Here is a 24,765-nt window from a genome sequence, read left to right on the forward strand (position 1 = left end):
AGTGCACACTGCCAATTCATTGTTGAGCTTTTTGTCCACAAACACCCCCAAGCCTTTCTTCCCAAGGCTGGTTCTTGGTCCATTCTTGGCCTGGACTTCTGCTTGGGTTTGCTCTGGCCCAGGGGCAGAAACTGGCGCTTGGCCTTGTTGGCCTTCCTGAGGTTACTCATGTATTGTTGCAGTTAACAGTCAAACTGTGAGTTGCTTTTCCTGACTGAACATTGCAGGACAAGTATGTCTTAGGCGTTGAAGGACGTACCAAGACATTACCAAAGCTATGTAAACAAAATGTTTTCCCCCTTTTCTGTGTGAGGAAGAAGTAGTATGATCTTGTGCAACTGCTTCCTTAGAAATCAGTGGAAAAATTACTTTGGCAAACATCTAATGCATGTATTAACAAGCTCTACAGAGCGTTCTCTTCTCCAGGCTGAACAATTCCAGCTCTCTCATCGAGTCTTCACAGGAGAGGAGTTCGATCCCTCTGATCACCTCCCTGGCACTCCTCTGGACTTGCTCCCGCAGGTCCATGTCCTTAGCATTTCTTTATCATGAGATACAAATTATTAAGGCATTTCTCAGACCAATTTTTTTTTTGCCAATGATGTCATTGTGTGTGACATACAGCAATGACACAGTACAGTCTGAGCTGTTAAAAAGTTTGTATTTTGTTTGAAAATGGGAAAAACCTACTGTAGCTCTTCCTATGCATATAGAGAAGAGTGAGCATCTATTAATATATAAGAAACCCCTGTAACCTTTCATCTTCCTTAGGTTTCTGTGAATACTTGTAATTGGTACAAGTTTCACTGCCATGAACTTTCAGTGTACTAGTGTATGTGACTGACTAATAACACATACATAAATATCACACTCCGAGACAGTGGACCCTTGAATCACTGGAACACGATGGCAGCTGATGGGTGTCAATGCTTAAAAGCAGGCCAAAGGTCTACCTAGACAGGTTTTTTTCTCTCAGTGAGCCAGTAGCAGATGCTTGGAGGGGCAAGCAGAAAACCAGGGCAAACCAGGAGCCATGCAGCTGGGTATCTTGTCAAGCCTCTGCTGGTTTGCCTATTTTTGAGCTTTGTTTTATTTTGGGGGTTTTGTTTAGGTTTTTACTGCTGTGAAGTACAAAGATTGTATGTTCATAGAATAGTCTGTGAAATTCAGCTTTTCCTTCTTGTGTAGCAGCAATTTCTGTTGTACATCATTGTAAAGCTTGGTGAAGCACAGGAAAATCTTTCCTGTGGGTTACTTTGTATTTATTAAATCTGAATAATTTTCTTATAGCAGCAACTGCTGCCACCTAGTTTTTCACCCCTTGTGTGAATCATCTATATCTAATGACTTCTGATGTGAATGATGTGATGAGACGAGTGAGGACTCAGTCTCATGGGATTCAAATTTTTAAGAGCCTCAGGTGAGATAAAATTTAATTTTCTAACTAATCTAAAAATCCAGTCTCTGTCATTTAGATCACTCTTGTCCCTATGTGTAGTTACTCTTTCTAAGATTGGTAATGCATCCAAGACATATCTATTCTACACATGCCCAAATTATTCTTTGTAATTTTACTCATTAGTGCAGCTGCCGAATCTCTTAATAAAATTTCTACTCTTCTGCTTATTTCAGATGTTAAGTTTATGATTCTGAAGTTCTCCAGATTCGTAATGAGATTTTTTTTTAATTCTTGCTCTCTTTCCCTCATTCTTTCTCTTCAGCACCCTCACACCTTCCCTCCCCCAACACTGTGTGTCACTGTGCTCAAGCAGCTATCCAAGTATCTGAGTAGTGGGTAACTTGTGCATCACAGATCCCAGTTCAGCAATTTCCTGTGGAAGATTCAGGTTATTGTCATATGGCCCAGGTAGCTTTTGACTACCCACTCTTAATGGTGTGTAGCATCTGAGAATAGTTCCTGCAAAGGCTGTTTTTTGCTTGTGGAGCTGTGAAGGGGAGACCATGTCCATTTTTTGCTGCAGCCTTATTTTCTTTGTATTCTTACTATTGTACTTTCATCCCTGTAATCTGTTTCGCAGATATCTGTGTTTGAAGAAGTGCTTTTTTTTTTAACCCTTTTTTTTTTTTTAATCCTAACACCCCTAAGGATTTATACCTCAGCTTTTGTTTTAAAATTTCTTTATTTACCATATTTTGCTTCTACATCTGCTTTGCTCGGTTAGTTCTAGATTTTCCTCATTTGAGTAGGACCTAAGTTCTCTGGTGGATGTTGCTTTGAATTGCTATTTAATTCAACCTTTGGAGGGGGCAGAGAGAGGGAAGGAAGAACAGTGGTTGGGTGTTTCAGTAGGTGTTACACATTTCCTCTGAGTTTCATATACTGTATCTTCAGTTGCATGTTATCTCTTAGCATTATACCATCTGGCTTGTTCTCTTAAAAATATTCATCTCATGCATGGAAATGTCCTTTTCAAAATTAAATACCACTGTGTGGATTCTTAATCTTTCAAAAAAGATTTCTCTAAATGCATATGGCCACTGGCACAGGGTGGCTCTTCAAACAGCAAAGTTTTGAACCAGATTCTTCTCATGCCTCAGGATCAAGACAGAAGTTGCATGATAAATTGTCCCACTTGTAGTCTTCCTCTTGTTGTCCATTTTAAAACTTCCAGGCTAGTTGAGCTGAGAGATGTGTGGGCATCTTCATAAGCATCACAAATGCATTATTTTGGGATTCGGAGGTTGGTTGTGGCTAAATAAATTGTTAAAACTTGCAGGCTCCTGCCACTGCCTCCCCATTCCTCACTCTCCTGGCAGCCGGCGGCTGTCAGGTGTGCATCCTGCAGATGAGCGAGATGCTCCACTTGGGCTCACCAGCAGCTCATTAAATGGGTGCTGGACCGCCTCCAAAACCTGTGCTTGGTTTATGGTACTACAGAAAGACAGCCCTGGTTCTCCCCCGTCCAATTTGTGCATTCTCCACACCCTTGAAAATCTCCCTCTACCTTTATTGGGTACACTTTGAATCCTTGTTTCTAAACTTGAGGGTGGCTATCCTATCTCATATTTCCCTTTTTTTCTACTTGCAGCTTTTTGCTACCAAGTGAAGTTATTTTTGTTTTAATTGCTCCTGGCACATCTGTTCTCCTCGCTGTGCATGCAGTGACAGCTAGGGGTATGTGAGGCCATCATGGGCTGATAAAAGGAAGTGTTGGAGGGTGGTTTCTTCTTAGGGAAAGTTTCCTCCCCTGCCCCTAAAGGTGTTACCAAGCATGAGTAGCTGGAAGAAGTCCTAAACATTATTCTAAACTTGAGTGAGTAAAAGAACACACAAAAGTGTTTGTGGAGACAGAAACAGAGATAAATTTACACACATTAGTTCATTTTTGTATTCTTGTTTGATCTTGCTGCTTTTCCTGGAAATAGGATTAGAATGCAAACCATCTAAAGACGTGCATTTTTTGTTGCCTTTCTTGAAATGCGTCTATCTTCATGTAGCCCTGTTGAGTATGGAGATTTAGAGCTAATGTAAGATATAGTCTCCAGTGGTTAAAGTCATAAAAGCATCATGTGCTGATGCATTGTAGATTTTATTTTCCCTTAAGTTACTTGATGAAAAGCATAATTGGAAATAGGTGACTGATTTGTCTCCTCAGTGTAGCAATTCATGCATTTCTGACATATGGAGTGGCTTTATGGTGTTCTGGTACTAAAAGCTAGCCTGTGAAATGTTCACTTTGTGCTATAAGCCCTTAGGCAACATGGTTATGGTTTGCTGTCACGCAGGAGACTGTTTATATCAGTAAATGTGAGTGAAGTTTTGTGCTAAAAAGTAATGTGGCAGCTATAGCTTCCATTTCTCTGCATGGGCCAGCCAGACTTGCTGCAGTCTGTTAACCCGTTGTATTGTATTATGTAAACTGGAGTTTTTTTCTTGAAGTCATTTCCACTCTATTGAAATCAAGTAGGCAGCTTTTGGAGTCAGAAAAATTAAAAATTTTAGGAGAGGTTATTTACTGGATAGCTAGCTGCTCTATGTGGTTTTGTGTGCAGTTTAAATAACATTTTCCTCTTCAAGTGGTCATTTTAAAATTATCTTTTCATACATATTAAAGCCTCATCCACAACTTTTCTGTTAGGTCTTTAATGCATCCTTGTAGATAAATTGAAAGGAGCTTGAGCTTTGCTCTGATGAAAGCCATGATGCCTTCTAAAGATGGAGCGTGGGGGTGGCAATGTGCTCATGCAGCATGAAAGCATTCAGTTCTTTCCCTGCAGAATCTCCTGCAAGAGAGGGTGCCTGTGCACACAACACATGCAAAATAATTCAGGCTGGAGGGCTGTTGATGAAGACTCTCCTCTAGAATTAAAGACTTGGTTATTTGAATGTTGTTCAGAAAGGAACCTAGTGACACGCTGATCTTTTAAAATCTTTTAAAACTTGCAGAGCTGTAATTGTGGAGATGCAGATCATGATTTTCACAAATGAAAACCCTTAAAAAATTACAGGACTTTTAAGTTTTGTTTTATTTTTTTAATAAGCAAATCCAGGAGGTGGGGGTGGGGCAAAGGAAAAGCTTTGAAGTCTCTGAGATCTTTTCCCTGAGGTCAGAAGTTTCTGGTGATGTAACATACAATACAGACTAAGCCTTCACTTATCAAGGTTAAAGTTGACAGAGCTTGTATGAACTTGTCAATCATAGGAAGCAGGCAAAAACAAGCCAGCTGTTGTAAGGCATGGCTTTGAAAATCCTCTGTGTTACAGTAAATGAGACGCAGAGGTTGAGACAGATTCAGTTCTGCGAGGCTTTCAAACTGGCTGGCACATTTGCAAGGATGCAAAGCTCACATATCCAGTGAATATGGGTAAAAAGCTGTAAATTCTGGTAAGATTGTCTTGTCTTTAGTGTTAAAGCATGAAAGAAATGGCTAGAGGTGTGTGCCTTATTTACCATTTTTTGTCAGTTGTGAACAGAATTTTGCAGTGTTAATTCACACAGTATTTCTTTTGTTCTTCAGGTCTTTGAGAACAGGCTGTATCTTCTGCCTCTATCAGCAAAAGCTACAGTAGCAAATTAACAGTGATGCAATGCTTGGTGCAGAATTTTATTTTGCTTAGTGCAATCGACTGCTCCATTTGCTGATGGGTTGGGAAAATAGGGGGAAACGTGAATTAATTCCAGCTAAGATGCTCTGTGTGCATATGCTCGCACACACGCGCTGTTTTTAGCAGCTTTTGTTTTCACAGTTGGCATCATGCACGCTGGAATTAGAAGGCAGTGCCTTTCGAAAATACTTGTTTTCTGGACTGAGGGCTGCAGTGCCGTTGTTGTGGCTCAGGGTGCCAGGCTCAGGGTTCCTCTCGGCTAGGGGTGGTGCGAGAGCTTTTCATCTTGTTATTTGCCTGGCAAGCCTGTTACTGTGAGTACAGGCTTGCACGAAGACCTTTTCCACAGCAGCAGGAGCTGTTAGCTGGGAGTGTAAGAGAATTGGATGTGACTATCAGAAGCAAGCGGGTGAGTGTGGCTCAGAGTGAAAAGATGGCTATTGAAATGTGTGCATGCTAATTAATTTAAATAACTGGTTTAGGCTTTTTTTTTTCCTTTAGAGATGAGCTAGCTATGTGTTCTTTTTTGGTGAGAGAATGCCTGAGAATCCCAGGTGACCTAGTTGTTATTCACAAAGTGTTTCATTTTATAGCTTGTCTTCTGTTACCTAATTCTTGTTCAGCTGCAAGCAGCTGTTTTCAGTAGTAATAGCAACAAGAAAATAGCAGCAGCATTATCAGGACAAAAAAGTCTAAATGAAAAAAATTCAAAGGAGTGGCAACAGGAATGTAGGGGTTTTTTTAGTAAATTGACAAAACAATCATTCTTCTTTGAGCTTTTTTTTTAATGTGACTGTGATTTCCTTGTTAGCAGTGTTGTAAAATATTGTCTTTTGTCTCTGCAATGGTTGCCATTTGTGTAATATGATGGTTCTCGTTATACTGTTGGGATATTCTGATGATTGAATTCAGTGTGTAAGTACTGAACACATTAACTGGCTGACTTGAGTAGAAGTAATTTTAATTCCATGCAGGTAATCCCCTGTGTGCTTGGAGAGGCATGCAATAGATGAAGCAATAAGAATACAGCCATAAAAATTACCTTTTATTGTTTATTTTTGATGTGCAGCAGAATGGAGGAGGGGCTTTTGTTTTCTGAACTAAGGAAAGGAAAGCATTGCTCCCCCTGCCCATTCCCACAAGATTCTTCCCTTCTGCATAAAGGCCCTTGTGCTGCTATAAGAAACATAATTTTAATCAGATTTTATTTTTGTTATGGGCCTATATCTTTTGCTGTTATCCATGACTGGCCTACATCCATCCATCAACATAACTTTGTTTATTTACTGCAGAATTGGAGTGGATATGCTCTTTGTTATTTATTTATTTCTGATTTTCATGGGGAAAGAGGTAACATTTTTTGAGAGGCAGAATGAGGTATGAAAACTCATTGCAGTGTGTACGTTACCATGCAGGCAGGACAGGAGAGAAATTGTGGTGGGATCGATGGACTGGCAAGCAGTGTCTGTTATCATATTTCATTCTGTGATAAAGCCAGGTGATAATGCAAGGGTTGTTAAGGTAGAGTGACATTTTGTTTTATCACATTGGGTGCCACAACTAAGCTGTATTTAGTGTGACTGACTAAACAGATAACTGCCATTGAGGTGCAGATAATGTTAACAGGCTTTCAGAGACAGAATTGAAAAACCAAGACTTGCACCGTGATAAACGGGTTGTAGTGTACCAGTGATGTGCTGTGGGATACACCTTGTGAAATATCTTGCTAGTTTTGTACCTTCAGTTGTCTTCTGACAGGCTTTTATTTTTCCCCTTGAGAGAGAGCGAAAGCATTCTCTCATCATTCAGTATTCATTATTCTTTTCATCTTAACACGTGTTTTGGTTTAGGACGGTTTGCTTCAGCGGTGCTTCTTGGATGCTAGTTGCCATCATCTGTCTCTTCAGACCAAGGCAGTGGACAGCTCTGCTTCTTTGTAGTGGCTTGTATGCTGTGCCTCTTCATGGCATGACTGTTAGGGTACAGCCATCATGGTTCTTTAGAAGGTTCTTTATTCTCTGCATTTATCTTTTAAGATTTCTACATAGTTTCATAAAGCTCTCATGTGGCATCTTTGGAATATGTTTCACGTGTGGCTATCTGGTGGATAGTGTGTGCTGTACTGACTCAGTAGTGAAAGCAGATAGTTCATCAGAAGAATGAGTGGTGAAATAATTGCCCTGGTATTGCATGTCCAAATTGTGGTGTTGTGTTGTCAGTGTCTCCTGAGTATTGCAATAATAAAACCAATTTAAGGGCTTTTAAGTGGTCCTGGACCCTCTGGAAAGAAAAAAAAAAAAAAAGAAAAGGATATGGGACTCAGATGAGGATTCAGATAAGTAATAGAAGGGAGACATCTGTGCAAATGAAGTCCTGAGTCAAGTTGTAGTCCACAGAGAACTCAGGTTTAATTCTAAGTTAGCTAAACTTGGTTGGCTTAATTGTTGTCCAAACACAGGTGTCTTGTGAGACCTGAGATAGCCTAGCATATCCCACTTGGCTTCCACCTGCCTTCTCTTAGGGGAGCTGATGCCTTTGAACCTTTAAAGTTTATGAACTCATAGAAGACACCCATCATGCATTAGTTAGTGCTTATCAATATGGATTAAAATGTGGCATTAGATGGCAATTTTTTTCTGAATTTCCAACAGTTTTGCCCTATGCACCCCATTCTAACTTCATAGCATTGTGTTGTCTCAAGCAGAACTATACTGAATAGAAGAAACTACCCTTTATTTGTGAATTATTGCAGAAGTGCTTTTGGATCCCAGTGTGCCACATGCCAGACGAATACACAATGAAAACATAGTTTCAGCACATGAAGTTCATAGCTTAAAAAGTGTTGGCAAGAGCTGTGCCTGTAAACAGGATTTTGTCATATGCAAAGACAGTATTTCCCAATTGCTTTAAGCCACATAATTATCTGTTTCAAGCCAGGTCAGGTCCTTGATTCAGTTTTCTGTGGGGCTGTACAATTCCTACTGCTAGTATGCTAGAAAGAGCAGGAAGACAAAGTTCCAAGTGTCTAAGAAGGAGACTGTCTCTTCTGGCAGAATATCTGCATATGGTCACTTTAAAGGGACTGCAAAACTGTGGCCTTGATTTTGAGAGTGTTTGTTTTTGTAGGAGGAGGACTTTTACAGAAGAGTCACACTCAGGTATGAAGGCCTTTTTCCAGAGTAGCTTGTAGTTCTTGAGAAAGAATTCAAATTAAATCAGAAACAGCCACTCTGTTTGCTCTCCTTTGCCAGGGAGTTAGTGCAGGACATATCATTGGTTACATAACCGTGCCTATGTTTTATGGTGAAACTTTTGCACAGAGGTCAGCTCTTTAATGAATGATACATTTTTCAAATGTTGGCTAATGCATTTTTGCAAAGCTTATCTAGTCTGGGATTTTGAAGTTGGAACGTCTCGTGGCACTGTTTGGGTTGGCCTGAAGTGTTCTCAAGAAACTGTAAATCAGACAGATAAAAATCAAACACACTGAGTTTATTGAAATCGCTTTCATTTATTGAGATACAACATTGGATCAGATCATTCTATATCTCTATCCAGATTTAGTCAAGTCTTGAGTTTGGGGCAAATGAAGAAAGTGATTTGGAGTTGTTTTTTATGGCAACCAAAAATGTTATTCTTCTGATAGGTATCTATACCTAATGATTCATTTCTGTAAATGCTCACTGACTCCACTGGCAGGCTCCAGGTTAATGTGTGTGTGTGTGTATGGTTTAACCTTCATGCAAAAGCTCACATTACTGTCACTTCTCTCTGGTTTGTTGGAATAGCCTGTTGTATTATTGCTCGGGGGACTGGAGGTGTCCAGGCTGGGGATGAGACTTGGGAGGTTTTTGCCTGGTTTATTCTTCACGTGGCCTCTACATTTTAGTCTTGAGTGTGTATGCCCCAAGCTAACAGAGCCAGAAGGAAACGGAGAGAGGTACTTGTCCATTTAGGTAGAGAGTACTTTGTGCCAGTGTGGAGATCCACATTCCCACCCCCGCTGCAGTAAGTGATGCTGGTGTGGCTGTGGCCACTGGGAAAGTGCAAGACACAGAGCAGAGCTCCCCCTGCATTCACTGATGAGTGCTCAGCCTCTTGTCTCTCTACACAGATCCCCTCTGGGAATGCTGAGCCCTCTGCTATATGAGAGCTTCTCAAAAATGTGAAGGACTGGTTTGTGTAATGAAGCAATTCCTTCTTTTCAGTTCAAAGCCTACATTGGTTTTCTGCCTCCTGCCATTAGATATGAAAGCTCCTACAGCAAAATACTAAAAACAAATGCAGTAGATAAGACTTATGTTAGACTCCTGTACTAGACTCACCCTTACTGAATATTATTTTGTAGCAGTATCATAAGACTCTTAATTACACTTCCTTTGCAGCTGGGGTTAAGTGACTGGTGTAAGTTGCCTGACAGTGAAAGCTGTAATGTGCCCTGCTGGTGTGGGGAAGATGGTGTGAGCCTTCCCAGTTCTGTTGTCTCAGAAAGGCTCCTGTAACTTGGGTAATTGTGGCATTGTATTGTGGAGGGGGGGAGGTTTGGGTTTGAAGATAGCTAAGAGTTTAAAGTTTTTGATGTTGGCTGGTTTGTTATCTAGAATGAAAATAGTAATTAAGTCAATGGTCATGTTTTCAGATAATTTAAAACTGTTCTGTCTCTCACTTTGTGATGTTTGGTTATAAATGATGAGTTCCTTTCAGTGGTATGTTATCTTTGCATAATCCTATGGGCCTCATTTCCAAACCAGCTGTATTCTGGGCATATTATTACATAATGCACTGACAAATAGCAAGCAGCTTAGTGGACTTCTCAGTATTGATAATAATGTAACACCTTTGCAGGTTCTTGCCACTGTGTTCTCCTGGGGCTTGAAGCTTGTTTTCTTTTCCTCCTTTCTGAACAGTAAGCTTACATCTCTCCAAAATAATGTGATGAGCATGCTTTGCATGAAGATGCACTCACACTGAATGCAATTTAACTTCAGTGTTGAGTGTAGCCACCACCTCTCCTCAGACCCATTTTGTGTGGCACTGCAATATATTTTATTAATTTTGTGGAAGCTGTATGAAGTCCTGTGTGCAATCTCTGAATTTTATTTCCATGTTTGCAAATATGGCATCTCAGAATTTGTCTCCGCTGTAACTCTTTATGTCCTTTTGCTCAGTTTTGGAAAGTGACAGGACTGCTAGAGCATTCATTATTTCTGAGCCAGATAAATATATGTATGTATACACCAATATATGGGTTACATGTTTTGGATATGCAGATGTGTCAGATTGGTGGTGTTCTCTGTCCTGTTGCTTCCACCAGCACTCCCAATCCCGATGTGCATGCAAAGTTCCTGGCACACTTTGCAAACTGGCTGAGGTAATGCATGTAATTGATGTCTTTGCAACATTTTGTGTCATACCCTTGATTTTTCTGTGCACCCGAGAGCATCTGTTGCACTGGTTTTTGTTGTGGCTTATGGATGTAAAGGTGAATTGAGAGGCCTGAAGAGCTTTTGCACGGGTTAACGAGGAGAAAATTGTGCAGTTCATGGGTTATCCAGACAATGAAAAATACTGGTTTAAACACAGTGTTTCATATGTAAGGCCTGCAGTCTTCATTTGGTACATATTTCCATTAAAATTAGTGGATTTATTTACAGGCCTGGTTCTGCTTACATTGAACTCACTAGGGAAAATGAGCTGACTCTTGAGATGCCAAGATGCCATGTAACCAAATCTGAATAGTGTTGGTCTTTGGGGTCTTTTGTATAATTTTTTACTTCACAAAACTGTCCTTTAACTACTGTTAAAAGAGGAGTCGATAAATACGGTTTTGTAAATCAGAATTGACTCTGAATTTGTCAGACAACTTGAAGTTGTCTGAACCAACTACTCTTAGGTGAGCAATATGAAGAGACTTGAATATCAACAACACTAGTCTCCTCATTCATATTAAACTTAAAATTTACCAGTTAAAGTAAAATTTTAAGGTTTAACACTTCACATGAGAGAGAGAGAAAGATTGTATATGTGACTTCTCAGGAATCCACATCTAATCAGTCATCTTTCCCTAATACTTCATTTTAAATATTTGGGTTTATTTAATTAAAATAGAAATGCAGTGTGTAATTACTCAGTTTTCTTTTCTTCTTGAATTTACAATGGACTTTGCGCTAATAGTTATTTTATGTGCTTTTATCTCAAATTTTATTTTCCTACACGCTGGTGTTAACTGCCTATAGACAATCTCAAAACTGGTACAGTGATGTTAATAACATGTATACATTGAAAAATTCAACTAAACTTTATTTTACAAATAGGCTGGGAAAGATGCCTCTTTCAGAGTCACCTCAAAAGAAGGCTTGGGCAGTGCATCACTACCAGATTACTATTAAAAATACAGAGACCAGCACTGTCAGTAGCATAATTTCCATTAGTAGCTCTCTGAGGCCTTTGACTTCTTTGTTGCACCTTGTTTTCTAAGCTCATAATGTCTCTTCAGCCTTCTTTAAAGCAGAGGGCAAACCAGTCTCCTCTCAGGGCTACAGAGGTACTTTTCTCCTGCCTTCTGCTCCTTCCCCAGTTTGTCTTTATCTGGTGAGCACAAATGTACCATGTGTCTTGTGGCAAAGGACAAGCATGGAACTGTGAAAGGCCGTTTCCTGACTAGAGAGACAGTGTGAAACTGGAGTAAGCCCTAAACCATTTAGGCTAAGGCAAGGCCTTTTTGGCCATTGTTTGTCATTTGTTGCTGACAAAGCAAAAGAAGTTCAACCTCAAATAAGTCTGACCAGAAAATAAAGTTCTAAATTTTCTTTTCTGCCTTAATTCAGGAGATGGTGACTTTCCTTTCCCCTATTTTTTTGGCTTTAGCAAACATTTTGTTTGCTCTCATTTCATTTTTCAGCAGACACACAAAAATTCAACCTCCAGATTGATAATTAAAGTCCACATTTAGAAATGTTACTGAAGTATTATTGCACCTAGATAAGAAAAGTGTTTCACGCGCTTTGTTATTGACTTAGGAGCAAGAAGAGATTAAATTTTAGTATTAGAATTGTTCTTTTGGAGACGGTTTTGTTTTCTACCAACATTTGGCTGTTTGGCTGTGCATTTAACTGAGCTGTGCTCAGTGCAGTGCCTCGGGTTACCCAGAGGTTGTGTCGCGTCCTGTGGCGCTCCATACCCTAATTTAGCCTGACATTATGTTTTGACTCATCACGTTAGATTAAGTACACCATGTGTGGCTATACATGAGAGGATGTTTTTGTGCTGCAGTTACCATAGATTGGAGAGTTGGTGTTCAGTGTTGGATGTGATCTCGGTGTTCAAGCTTCCTGGGTTGGTGCATTGGCCTTGCACCAAAGGAAATCAATCAGCAGCCTACTAAAAGCATGTTCTTTTCTCTAGGCAAGCTGACACAGGGGTCCTGAGGGATAGCCCACAAGAGAAGAGTGATCAACTGGACCAGAATTTAGGCCACAAGTGGAAGTCTTCTGTCAGACCTTTGCACGTGCAAGAGCCTACAGTTCTGCCTCACGAGAGTCGGGGCAGGTCTGGGACACTGCCTAGTGACTACCGATACTCTCAGGAAAATGTGAATGAGAAGAGCAAGGATTGTAGCCTGCCTCACCTGCCCTACTCTGAGCCACAGACCTTGAACGAGAACCACTCCTCTCAGTCCTGGGGCAAAGGAGAGGAAAACCATAGAATAGAGCCAGTGCTGCTGAACAAGAAGCGTGGACCTGCTCCTCAGAGGCCACCCCCACCTAAAAGAGATAAATACAGGCGACCAGATATTTCTGCACCATCGCTCGGCTCCTCTTCTGAATCTCTGCTGGTAGCAGCCAGCCGGCCCTTTCTGTCCTCATCCCCCAGCTCCACCCAAGTCTTTGCCAGTCAGTCCTCTCTCTGTCAGAGCCCTGCAGCTTTCAATGGAAAACTGAAGAGTGCTAATCCACAGCAGCTCCAGCAAGTGTCATCCACAGAGAATGTTTGTCAGCACTTAGAAGAAAAAACACACCTTAAGTCTGAGTCTTCCAAGTATCGGTATCTTCAAAAACCTGGCATGGAGTCATCGAGGTCCCCTTCTCCCCAGTTTGCACCACAGAAGCTCACTGACAAACCTCCTGTGTCCCTACAGGATGAGAACCCAGCCAGGTACTAGATGTAACTCCTTTACTATTTTATTAACACTTTTTGTCCAGTTTGACCTCATTATTGATTGTCTCTTCATTTTCTTTACATGTTCTTCAAGTTCATTAAGCATTGAGCCATTGCAGCATATTTTACAGACCATAGACTTGGGTGAAATTCCTTTTGGTACCATTAATGTTCTTCAGCTGGTCTGTGGTTTCTTTTAGTTGACTTGTGCTGCCCAGATGTTACACCTGGTAGTTAGTAGAAAATGAAAGGGGAGCGTTCTAAGGGATTTTCCTCTGAAAATAGAGGCAAAGTCAGAAAAGTCCCTGTCATCATTTCCCCTACCTGAGTCTGTATATAAACATGAATCAGTGTAGGGAGGGACAGAGCAGATGTGGGAAGGCAAGCTGGATCCTTTGTGAGAACATCTGTTTTGAAAACACAGAGTAATATACATTTGCCAAATCATGACTGGTTTTCTGTTGCTTTTGCAGTGAAATGTGGCACTTCGGGTTGTCTGTTGAGGGGTCCTCAACACTTTATGTTGACAAAGACTGAACACTCAGTAGGAGATTCAGTCATTTCCCAGGGTAGATAAACTCAGAATTAGACAACTGACTGAAATTAATAGATTGCTGTGTCTGTCATATGCTACTAACATCATAAAAGGTTATTCTCCCACAAGATAACAAATTCTTCCAGGAAGCTCACGAATCTTGGTTTTCATAAATCCTTCGGCACTATATAATTCATGGTTAAAGAATGAAAACAAAACCTCTAAATTCTTGCAGAGGTTGCTTCTCTGAGCAAAAGCAGTTGGCATGGCTTTTCTCTGCTCTAATGTAAATGGTTGAACAAACTCAGGCTGTTTTCCATTTTGCCTCATGACATGAAAACATGAATCACTTTTTCTCCTAAATAAGCCTTGATATTTTTCGTCTTACAGCTGAAGGAAAAAATGAGGTTTCATTCTGCTGTCTTTTTAACATGAAGTAATAATATAATTTACAATGAAAGGTGCAATATGTCATATGAACCCTAGAATCCATGTGCTAAAGTAATGACAGTAATGACTTCCTAAATATTTTGCTTTGACTTCCTTAATGTATTACTTTATGAACAGATATGAAGGATACGTAGAAAGGCAATTGTATTTGTCCTTCCTTTTTGCTAAGCTTTAATATTGAAATGAGCACTGAGGTGTGCCTAATTATATGCCCATATCTGAAAGATGAAATACTTACCCTGCAAATCTTTTGCTAACGTTTAAAATTCTTAGGCCCAGACAGCTTTTGTTTGCACACAATGTACTGTCCCCAGTTAATAATTAAATTACTCACTAAAACAGGTTTGGCCAAAAAGGACAAGTGTGGCAGCCATACCTCAGAACTTTTTATATGGTATTTATTTCATATGAATAAAATATGTTAAGTAGATTTATCTTAATACATAGTTAATCAGATTTGGCTTATTATTTCAACTGGCTCCTTGCATATGAGCGTTGGGACATGCCACTTTGCATGCTTGGGGCAGCTAATGTTTGGTGATGTTAGCTTATAGCTGCTGTACTATTTTAAGAGAAGTGTCTTGTTCATCAACAGGCCAAGGTGAGTGTGTGTGCAGGGTTTTCCACAGTGATTTAGGCACAATAATGTGTGTGGGGCAAGCACACACAATACTGTGTGGTGTACTGATGGGTGTACTGTGTGCTGATGGTGTACACAACACAGCTATTGCCAAAGACAGCTGTTTAGCAACAGCAAAGCTGAAAAGAGTGGATCAATAGATTTCCACTAAACCTAAACTCAAGTCAAGGAGGGACTCTTTGTGGTTGGGTTAAGCTTGGAATGTTCACAAGCAGAGTTGCTGCAAGTCAAAATTTTATGCTGCCTTTCCACAGATGGAAAAGCTTCAGAAATCAGCAGGGTAGTGATTACAGAAACAGAATTTTTGAAGCACCTGGTGTTGAACTGTCTTTGCTTTTACTGAGAGCAATCGATTTAATGATGCTTTAAGTTTCTGGAAGATCTTTGACTAGGCTGAGAGGAATGTACTCAAAGTCTCAAAACAGATGCTGGGCATTTTAGCTGAAGAATTGCATTCAGCTCACTTATTTTCCAGTTGCTCCCCATATATTTATGCATTCATCTTATATTTCCCCCAAATTCCAAAATTCTCTTCACATTCTAATGGAGCTTCAAATGTGTGGGCTTTAATTAAAATAAGCAAAAGAAAAGGTTGGGGGTGGTGGCTGGGCACTGCCCAGCTCTGCTGCACTCAGGAGGAGAGTCCCAGTCTGCAGGTGGGGAGCTGGGTCTGAGCAGTGGTCACAGAAGTGAGCTCTTCAAAGTGACAGTTCCCTTGAATGAAAACAGCCTGATGAAATGGAGTGGGAAGGTTCAGCACAGGCTGGAAAACCTGCCCCAGGAGTTGGATTAGTACGTCAAAGCATATCCACAAAGCACTTGTAGAAACTAAATACCTACAGAGGACTGCACGTTCATTCAGAGGTAAATATACATTTAAAATACAAGATACAATAAATGTCAAGTCAAACAGATTCTGCTGTTACCAACAGTAGAAAAGTATAAGCTTATTTTAGGGAAAGTGACACACCCACACTTAGAGGAAAAGAGCTGTAGTGTGTCTTGGTCACTTATCTGAAAGGCGGCAAGCTACCCAGCCAGACGAAACCAGATATTTTAGCTAGTAGGCAATGTTCCTTTCCTTGCTGTAGAGGTTCCAAACCCACATTATGACAATAATTTAAAACTTTTTGCAAACTCAGAACCACTAAACTAGACTTCAGTTTCTTATATGGTTTACTTACACTACAGATGTTTCTGTAATGTTTTTAACCTGTTATTGTCCAGTTTAAAAATCTAAGTTAGCATCTGCTTTAAATACCTTTCCTTACTGAATGGCTAAGGTGGCCCTTTGTGCTGTGCAGTACAGAACTTCTGCTACAAGCTTCTCTTAAAAAGAATATCCAGAATAGTGTGTTATCCTCTTCAATGACTGGTTTCTCTTCTTTAAGTGGAAAGCTAGGACACTATGGTAGGATTTATTTATTAAGCTTCTATGTTATATGTGACATTTTATAAATGAAGGTTTTTTTTTTTTTAAACTATGTAATTAAGTTTTGAATGATTTCCAGATTTCCCATGTGTGATTCTTTGTTATTCTTGTAGCTCAGCAAAAACCTAGACTGTGGAATGTTCCCATCTGGCCTGTTGTCTCTTCCCTTGGGAGAGCTGAGAATTGATGTGAGGGCATCACGGACTCCCCAGGCAGCTCAACTGCCTGTCAGGCCAAAAGGGAAGGCCACTGTTGGATCTGTGTGAGGCAGTGAGGGTGGGCTGAGGGCACGTTTTCCTCTGCGCCTGTGGCAGCAAAGGGGTAAAAGGTGATTCAGTAGTGCTGTCTGAAATCTGGGGCCTGGCTGCTGAGATTAGACCTTCGTGTTCATGGAAACAAACAGAAGTCCTGTATCATGAGTGCTGTACAAGGCTGATGTTAGGATCCCTTACAAATGAACTAATAATACTATTTAGAATTTGTGGGCAGAAAAGAACGTGTAGATTTAGGGTTTGAGATGCAGTGCTAGGAGTAGTCCATTATATCACTCTCTTACCTGTCTTTTTGGGTTTCCTCTCTGATTTGCAGATATGAATTGAGTTTTAAGGTTCTTCAATTTCTAAGGATGAATTTTGTTTATTTTCCAGAATTGAAAGGGTTATAGACAACAATACTACAGTGAAAATGGTTCCCATCAAGATAGTTCATTCTGAGAGCAGCGCAGAGAAGGAGAGTCGGCAGAGCCTTGTCAGTACCATGGAGCCTCCTGCTTTACCCAGTGGTTTGGAAAAGGACCAGATTAAAACACTCAGCACTTCTGAGCAATCCTATTCACGATTCTGTGCTTACACCAGGCAAGGTGTAGAGCCAGAGCCAGAAGCCAGAGCCAAACCAGTTGACCCTCAACCAGCTGAAGAACCTGGGAGCAACTTGAAGGACAGCAGTGCTGCCACGCAAGCATCCAGCTATGTAAAGGCCAAAGAAAAGACCTTTGAAGACTGGAAGTCAGAGGAACTCGCCAGAGAAATTGTGGGAAGAGATAAATCTCTGGCAGACATACTAGATCCTAATGTGAAAATAAAAACAACAATGGATCTGATGGTTGGTATATTCCCTAAAGATGAACATCTCCTAGAAGAAGCTCAGCAGCGCAGGAAGCTTCTGCCAAAAGTTCCCTCTCCAAAAATTTCAGAAGAGAAGTGAGTATTACTTTCTGTAAGCCGGTGTGTCTTTGTAAGCTTCTATCCAGAGTGTGTCAGTATTCCATGGGGGTGGGAGGTGAGACTTCCTTTTGTGGAGGGTCTTTTCTGAGACTTCTGTGATAAAATAGTAGTCAAGCATATGCTGCTAGTGATACCATTAATGACAGAAACAATAGTGTTGTACAATATGAAAGAATTCCAAGACGTGGTTGAAAGCCAGTTTTTGACAACTTAAGAAAGAATTAACTTTTGCTATTTCATTGTTATCACATATTTTACCAAGATCATCCAGTCTAGTAACTGGATAGAAAAGAAACAATAATCTTGCCTTCTTTATGTGATGAAAATTTATGATGACACCTTGAAGCAGGCATGAGGCATTTCCTAGAAGTGAATGAGATCAAAGAAAGAAAATAATTGAATTCCACCCACATTGATGTTCTATTTTTTGTTTTCTTGATACAAATCATCTGATAAGTTGTGTCATTCTCAAGAAGATTATGATTCCATAATCAAAAAGTTAAATACTTATATTGTACTATACCAATCCAAAAGGATACTGTCTATGACACAGGTTTTTTTGCACTACTCTGTAAAATGTGACTTTCCATTTTGTTTCCAGATGCAATATCTTTGATGCATTTCAATTCTTGTAATGATGTATTATCTTCTGTGTGGTTTTGGTTTTAACTTTGGCTGAGCATGTACTGAATTCATACAGATTTTATTCTTAGACAGTGTTTATTTATCTTATTTATATAGGTAATGGTTTTCCCCTGAACCCCCTGCTTGCTTGGGGAAATGATGGCTCTAAAACATTCTCCTTTCTTTTCATTGGTCAGGGTGTCAAGGCAGTTAATGAAAGTTTTGACTTTTTCCCAGGAAAGAGGAGCAGAGTGCACCATCTGCCATCTCCCTGACAACCAATTCTACTTACTACAGCACATCTGCACCAAAGGCAGAGCTCCTGATTAAAATGAAGGACATGCAGGAGCAGCAGCAACAGCAGCAGAGTGAGGATGATTCTGAAGATGAGCTGGATCATGACTTGTCAGAGAAGAAGGTAAAAGACATTTCTGAATGTGTAGTGGGAGGCTCTGAGTTCTGTTCATTACATTAACTGTGAATTTGTTTGACTAAAGAGCCTTCAATAAAAGGCCTTCTAGATGTGCAGGATCACTTTGAAAAAATCAGACTCTTTTGGTTCTGGAGGGTTTTTTGTTTGTTTGTAGGGATGAGTTAAGTGTACACTTGTGAATTTAGGTACTTCATATTAGGTGCTGCTTGCAACTTGTTGTGTGTTTTAGAAAGTCTCAAAGGGAGAAGTCTTGAGGAGGTTTTTTAAAGTACCATTTTCCATTTGAGGGCCTTCTCTATTTCTCACTATGTAAAAAGAAACAGGAGTGCTTATGTATCCCACTGAAGCTGGTGGTGGTCTTAGTTGTTCCAAATTTTTTTAATTTAGGTCCAGAATTTGGGTTTGTCTTGAGAGAGAAGGAACATACACACACCTTCTTTCTTCTTCTTTATTTACCTCCAGCTTTATTTTCATGAACAGGAAAATATTTCTCCTGCCTCTCAAATTAATAGTGATTGTGGGAGATAATCCTGGTGGATTCATTGGAAGTTGCTTGTCACAAGGGAGGGAAGCAGTCTTCTTATTCATCCCCTTCCTTTGGTGTTTTATTTCTGAACAAAGGTCACCATAATTTCCTAGATACTACAATGATGATCTGACATTTGTGTGGTTGGAGAAGGTGTTGTTCTACAGTAATATCATCACATTCATCTCATTAGTAACTTGGCACAAAATATTTTAATCATTGTTCTCAGTGTGGATAAGCTGGAGGAAATGTTCTGTTTGATCAAGTAAAGTGATGTAGTTTAACTCTGTTTACCTAAGCCAGTAATGCAGTGGTGTGCAAACCTTCTCTGTCCAAGTCAGCTCTCTGCTTGAAAATCCGCTGCCAGGGTGTACTCGATAATCCAGTCCCAAAGATTAGTTTTAATCATTAGGACTGTATTTAGTCGCTAAGACTGAGAGATTTCACCTGTGGTTCAGAGCAGGTGTGGCTGGCACTGCATTTGAGTGGGCTGTTGTGTCTTTTGTTACCTCTGTGTTGTTTCAGCCTCCCTCTGCATCGCACCGTTCAAAGTGCTGTGCACTGCCAGGGGCATGGCGTGGCTGCAGCAGAGCCCTTCCCTCACCCTCTTGCCAGAAAGCTGCTGAATCCAACAGCTGTACTACTAAGACAAATTAGGGATTTAATTTCATTTTAAAGAATTTGATTTTATCTGGTGCCATATGCGATTGTCACATTCATGATTTTGCTAGAATTAGCTTCATTCTCATCAATTACAGAATAGGAGGGAGGTAAAATTAAACCTTTCTTGTTTGCTCAACAAACTAAATACTAAAACTTTTTTAAGCAAGACTGCCATTTACTTTTGTTGGTTTCTTAACAGGAAAGTCGTGTTTACCCTTTCCATACTTCTCCATCCATCCCCCAGCTTCAGTATATACCACTAATCATATGACACAGAAAGGTTTTCATGAAGGGCTTTTAGCAGAACCCTCCTGTCTTCTTCTTTAAGTGTACATGTTGTAGCACACGTGCCCTGCTGCTTGCTTCTCTCCCTGCTCTTCCACGTGGAGATGGAACACTCAAGTTCAATGGGCTTTCATCATGGATCTTGTCAGAAAACATATAAAACTCTTTGTAAGTGGGTCAAGGCATCTTTATTAAATGGACGGAAGATGCAGCTTGGTCCAGCTTCTCATATTTGGCAAGAGTTTAACAAGGGATTGTTAGGGACCTGAACATTTTAATGGCACACTTTATGACTTCAGTAGTTTTAGATGGGCCATATGCCCAGAACCTGTTTCTTGATTCCTGGAAACTGGTAGTTCTGTTATGAGATCTCTTAATTGCAGTCCACTGTGGAATGATTCCTGTATTTTTCATTCTCTGCTCTGCAAACCAGAAATGTGTGGTGATATTTTTTACTTTTGAAATAAGTATTGGAATTTCATATAGGGTTGTTAATTTTTTTTTTTTGAGCCAATCCATGTATTTCCAGCTAGCAGGAATGGAATGTGTGTGTTTTATATACTGAGTTTAATGTAGGTTTACCACAATTGTAAAATACTGATCAGATTTTGAGATGCCATAAGATGTTCTTTGTAGTAAGGAAAATCCATGTATAGCTGTGTAGAAGTTTCCCCTTCGCTCTTAGGAAAATTTCAGCAACTGCTGAAGAGTATAAAATAATTCATGTATACCAATTTTTATCTTGTTTGAGGCTTCAATTCCTTAGGAATGGGGTGGTGAGCTGAAAGCAGAGTATAATTTACATAAAAGCATGCCAAGCAGTGAGCCACCTGAGCAGTGCTGTGCTGAGCCACTTTCTGTGTTGCTAGTCAGATCAGCAAGAATGACTTTATTGTTTTCTTGTGTACTGGTACAGAATTCACAGCTATAAATTATTCATCTGCCAGTCTGAAGATGTAGACTGCAGCTCTTCTGGCTCAGTAGATATTGAACATAATACAGGTTTTCTGCTGTCTAGCAAAAGGATGTAGTGAGTTCACAGTTGCTGCAGGCAGAGGCTGCTTCATCTGGGTACAAAGCAATCAGTAATCATAAGCCAATTCCTAATAGATATGACAGTCTTAGTATTTATGGCCTTCTCACCTGAAAAATTGTTGCTTTAGAGGTTAGCTTCAGCTGCTTGGGATGTTACTAAACAGGGTGTTACTGGGAAAATGGCTTCTTTCTTTTTTAAAGAAAGAAACTGAGAGAGTTGATCTGGACTGGCAGACCAGATCAGTAAATGCTGAGCAGCCATGTGGCTTTTTTTTTAATTAAAGAAAGTTGCAGCATAGCTGCAGAAGTGAAAAAAAACTTGAGATAATAACACAGAGCACCACAGTATCCTGCTGTGTTTCAAATGGTGAAACAGCAGCATAGTGCATGTCATCTGAGGGAAACGAGAGCGTAGCACTGTGACCTACATAATCCAAATCAAACTGCATTTGCATTGAAAGAAGGGGGAAAAAATCAAATCCTGCAGATTAATCAGTCAGTAAAGCAGGCATCTGTAGAACTGCTTACTACCTTAATCTTTTGGGCACCAAGGCTAACAGATAACCCAGATCCAGATTAACCTGGACTGAGTACATTAAATCAAAAAGGAAAAAACCAGTATGGATAATCCATGGGTTGAATTTCTACTTTTAGAAAGGCTGCTACATTTTCACAGTGTAGTTGCTTTCTGTTAAGATGACAGACTTTGTTTTGTGCTGGTTTTTGTTCCCAAAATAAATTGGCAATGACTGTTCAGTGGCCTCTGTGAGTAGCAGCTGCTATCAGTATGTTTCTCAGTAATCATGAAGGCTTGTAATCAGATTTGCATTTAGAAAGCAGAGTTCCTAAAGAATGTCATGAGTAATTTAAAAAAAAAGCTAGGGGTACTGTGAAATAGTGACTATTTTAAAGCATGTAATTTTCATTCAGAATTTCCACTGAGGTGTATGTTTAGAGAACGCTTTGGAAATTTTTCTTACCTGAAATTAGCTGAATACCAAATAGGCACCTACATTTAAATGAACAAGGCATTTTTAGGGTGTGAATTATCTCAGAGTCGACAGCTGGCTGAACTAACTTACAACACTTGTGCACCAGAGAAAGCTAATGGGCATGTAAGAAACAAGAGCTCTTGCCCAAATGGAGGGAAGTAGCACAGAGGGACCACAGGTGATCAAAGGAGATCTGGATTCTTGGTCTGGTTTCTGCTGATTCTGCACCTGATGTGCTTTTCTAAGGCAGTGTAAGTGTACCTCAGGCAGTGGGGACTAGAGTACAGAAGCCCCCCAGACTTAAGTGAGGCTGTGTATTCACCTGGCCCGGGCCAGTGATGCTTCTTGGGTCCTTTGGCAGAGCCACTTTGCACAGCTTTGTGCAGAGCTGCTTTGTACAGTACAGTAGATTTTATTCCCTGTGCCCTAGGGATTATGACTACCCTGCAGAAATGTTGTAAGGCACTGTTAATGCCAAGATTTTCTGAGCGTGGAAGGACTGCTATTGGAGGAATGCTAATATTATGCAGAGAGGAAAAGAAAGCTTGACAGTGCCCTAGTTTTAACTGCATCATATGGAAAATACAGGATTGTTTTTCTAGTACTGTGTATCTTCCTAAGTGTAGCTCTTCAGCAAGGTGTTATGGACCTGACCTGATATTTAGAGACACAGACACGTGCTGTACTTTCTGCTGTTCATAACAGCTTCAAAGCTGCTCAAAGAAAAAGCAGGAAGGCTTCTTGGTAGGGTGAAAACCCTTCATCTTTTTCCACAAAGGTAATTTGCTTTAGCACAGGTCTTAAGCTGAGCATCGTGCAGCTGTGTCCTGAACCTTTGAATGCAGAGGTATAGACCTTTGACACAGGCATGTATTTACTTGTAATGCACTCATTGTCAAAGCTTCATGAAGTCTGAAATGTATTAAAGTGCTAGCTGACATGACTTTCAGAAGTAGGAAAAAAGGCAGTAGTGGTAATAAATTCTTATCTCCTTTCTTTTCCACAGCAAGAACTTATTGACAGCATTAGTAGGAAGCTGCAGGTGCTGAGAGAAGCACGGGAGACACTTCTGGAAGACATCCAAGCAAACAACATCCTGGGAGAGGAGGTAGAGGCCATTGTGAAAGAAGTCTGCAAACCAAATGAGTTTGACAAATTCAAGATGTTTATTGGTGACCTTGACAAAGTGGTCAACCTCCTGCTGTCCCTGTCTGGTCGTCTGGCCCGGGTGGAAAACGCCCTCAATAACCTGGATGACAACACCTCTCCAGAAGAACGGGTGAGAAGAGCCAACAATAATATTCCTGCATTTAGGGAAGCTCATGGGAGGGAGAGGGGAGTTTGCCTGGTTTTGTTTATCTAAGTTGCAGTGCTCAGCATGAGGGATAGTGTGTGGATAAATCTGATAAGACTTTTTTTTTTTTAGATTTCTTAAAACTTTCCTCTTTGCCTTCTTTTCTTGGAATACTGAAACTACAAGTGGCTTGCTGAGAAAAAGTGGATTTGGGGTGTAACATACTAGAAAACAGACTTCTTGGCAGAAGTTTAAAAAAAAGGGAATCTACTGATAAGAGCATAAAAAGGAGGCGAACAAAAAAATATGGTAGCAATTCAAAATGTGAAAAGGAGTGTTTGTGCTGTAATGCAGAAAGGTTGCAGACTTCTTTATACTCAGTGAGGATCTTGATACAAATCTATAAGGTTGTTAAAAGGAAAATGCTTCTCATCTACTACAGCTTCCTTCCACAATGCCTTGTGAGGAGCAAGAGCAAGAAACAACAGAAGGACAAGCCTTTAAAAACGAGAGGGGTAGAGGGGAGAAACAGGGGCAGGCACGGCTTGCAGCAATTTTTAAACTACAAAACCCATCAGGCCTTACCTAGGAAGGACATAGATAGCAGTACAGATATGCACCAAAGGAGAGATGTAGATCGTGTGAAACTTAAGCTAAAATAAATAGTGTGGAGGGCGTGTGTGTTTCGGGTGAGTTTAGCTTCTACGGTTAAATGAATGTGAAGTAGGATTTTTGGCTTGTAGCTATGGACTGAAATGCCAACAGTCCACCTAAATGTTGTAACAGAATTTTTCCCCAGGCTGTGGCTTCATGTTGTTTCTTCAGCCTGTTACATTATTTCATACATAAGAACCAGTAAGTGCTGGGACTGATCTGAAGCTGTGCTTTTGCTGTTTGGCCCCAACATACTTGATTAATGGCTGTTCAGACCATTCTCTCTGATTGAGGTGGAAAGGAAAGTATTTGACAGATTATTAAAGGGCAGATCAAAGCTTCTGAGAAGCTTTGGAGAAATTGAAGCACTTGGAGAAATTTAATCCCTCGTTAAACTTTTTTCTTAGTGTAGTTGCAGTTGCGTGATGGGGAAGGAGCTACCATGATTTGTGTACATAGGAAACACAGTTTGAGAGCTGTGATAAAAATAGCTTACTGGCTGGATGTGGAAAAGGAAGGTGGTGAGGACGTGGTGTAGTAAGGACAGTCAGAAATTCTCTGTGTGTTCTGATGTCAAGTTCTGATGTAATACTGACAGAACTCCAAATCCCTAACATATTTCAGTCCCCATTCATCTTCACATGCGCTGACACCAATCTTGCCATAGTAACATCAGGAGAGATCTGTCAGGACTGAGATGAGCCCTGGGGAGGAAGACTGGGGGGTATTGGTGGATGAAAGGCTCAACATGACC

General features: G+C 40.3%; 1 protein-coding gene across 5 annotated transcripts in view; it reads left to right on the top strand.

Annotated features, from left to right (window-relative positions):
- Positions 1-24,765, top strand: part of SHROOM2 (shroom family member 2) — a 119,187-nt gene that overhangs the window by 89,188 nt on the left and 5,234 nt on the right. For all 5 annotated transcript variants that reach the window (XM_038155877.1, XM_038155710.1, XM_038155792.1 and 2 more), the window contains 4 exons: positions 12,473-13,222; positions 16,930-17,481; positions 18,367-18,547; positions 23,070-23,342. In XM_038155877.1, the coding sequence (XP_038011805.1) occupies positions 12,473-13,222; positions 16,930-17,481; positions 18,367-18,547; positions 23,070-23,342 (1,756 nt within the window). The remainder of the gene's footprint in view (positions 1-12,472; positions 13,223-16,929; positions 17,482-18,366; positions 18,548-23,069; positions 23,343-24,765) is intronic.

Source organism: Motacilla alba, chromosome 1 (genome assembly GCF_015832195.1).
Source record: "Motacilla alba alba isolate MOTALB_02 chromosome 1, Motacilla_alba_V1.0_pri, whole genome shotgun sequence".
NCBI lineage: Eukaryota > Metazoa > Chordata > Aves > Passeriformes > Motacillidae > Motacilla > Motacilla alba.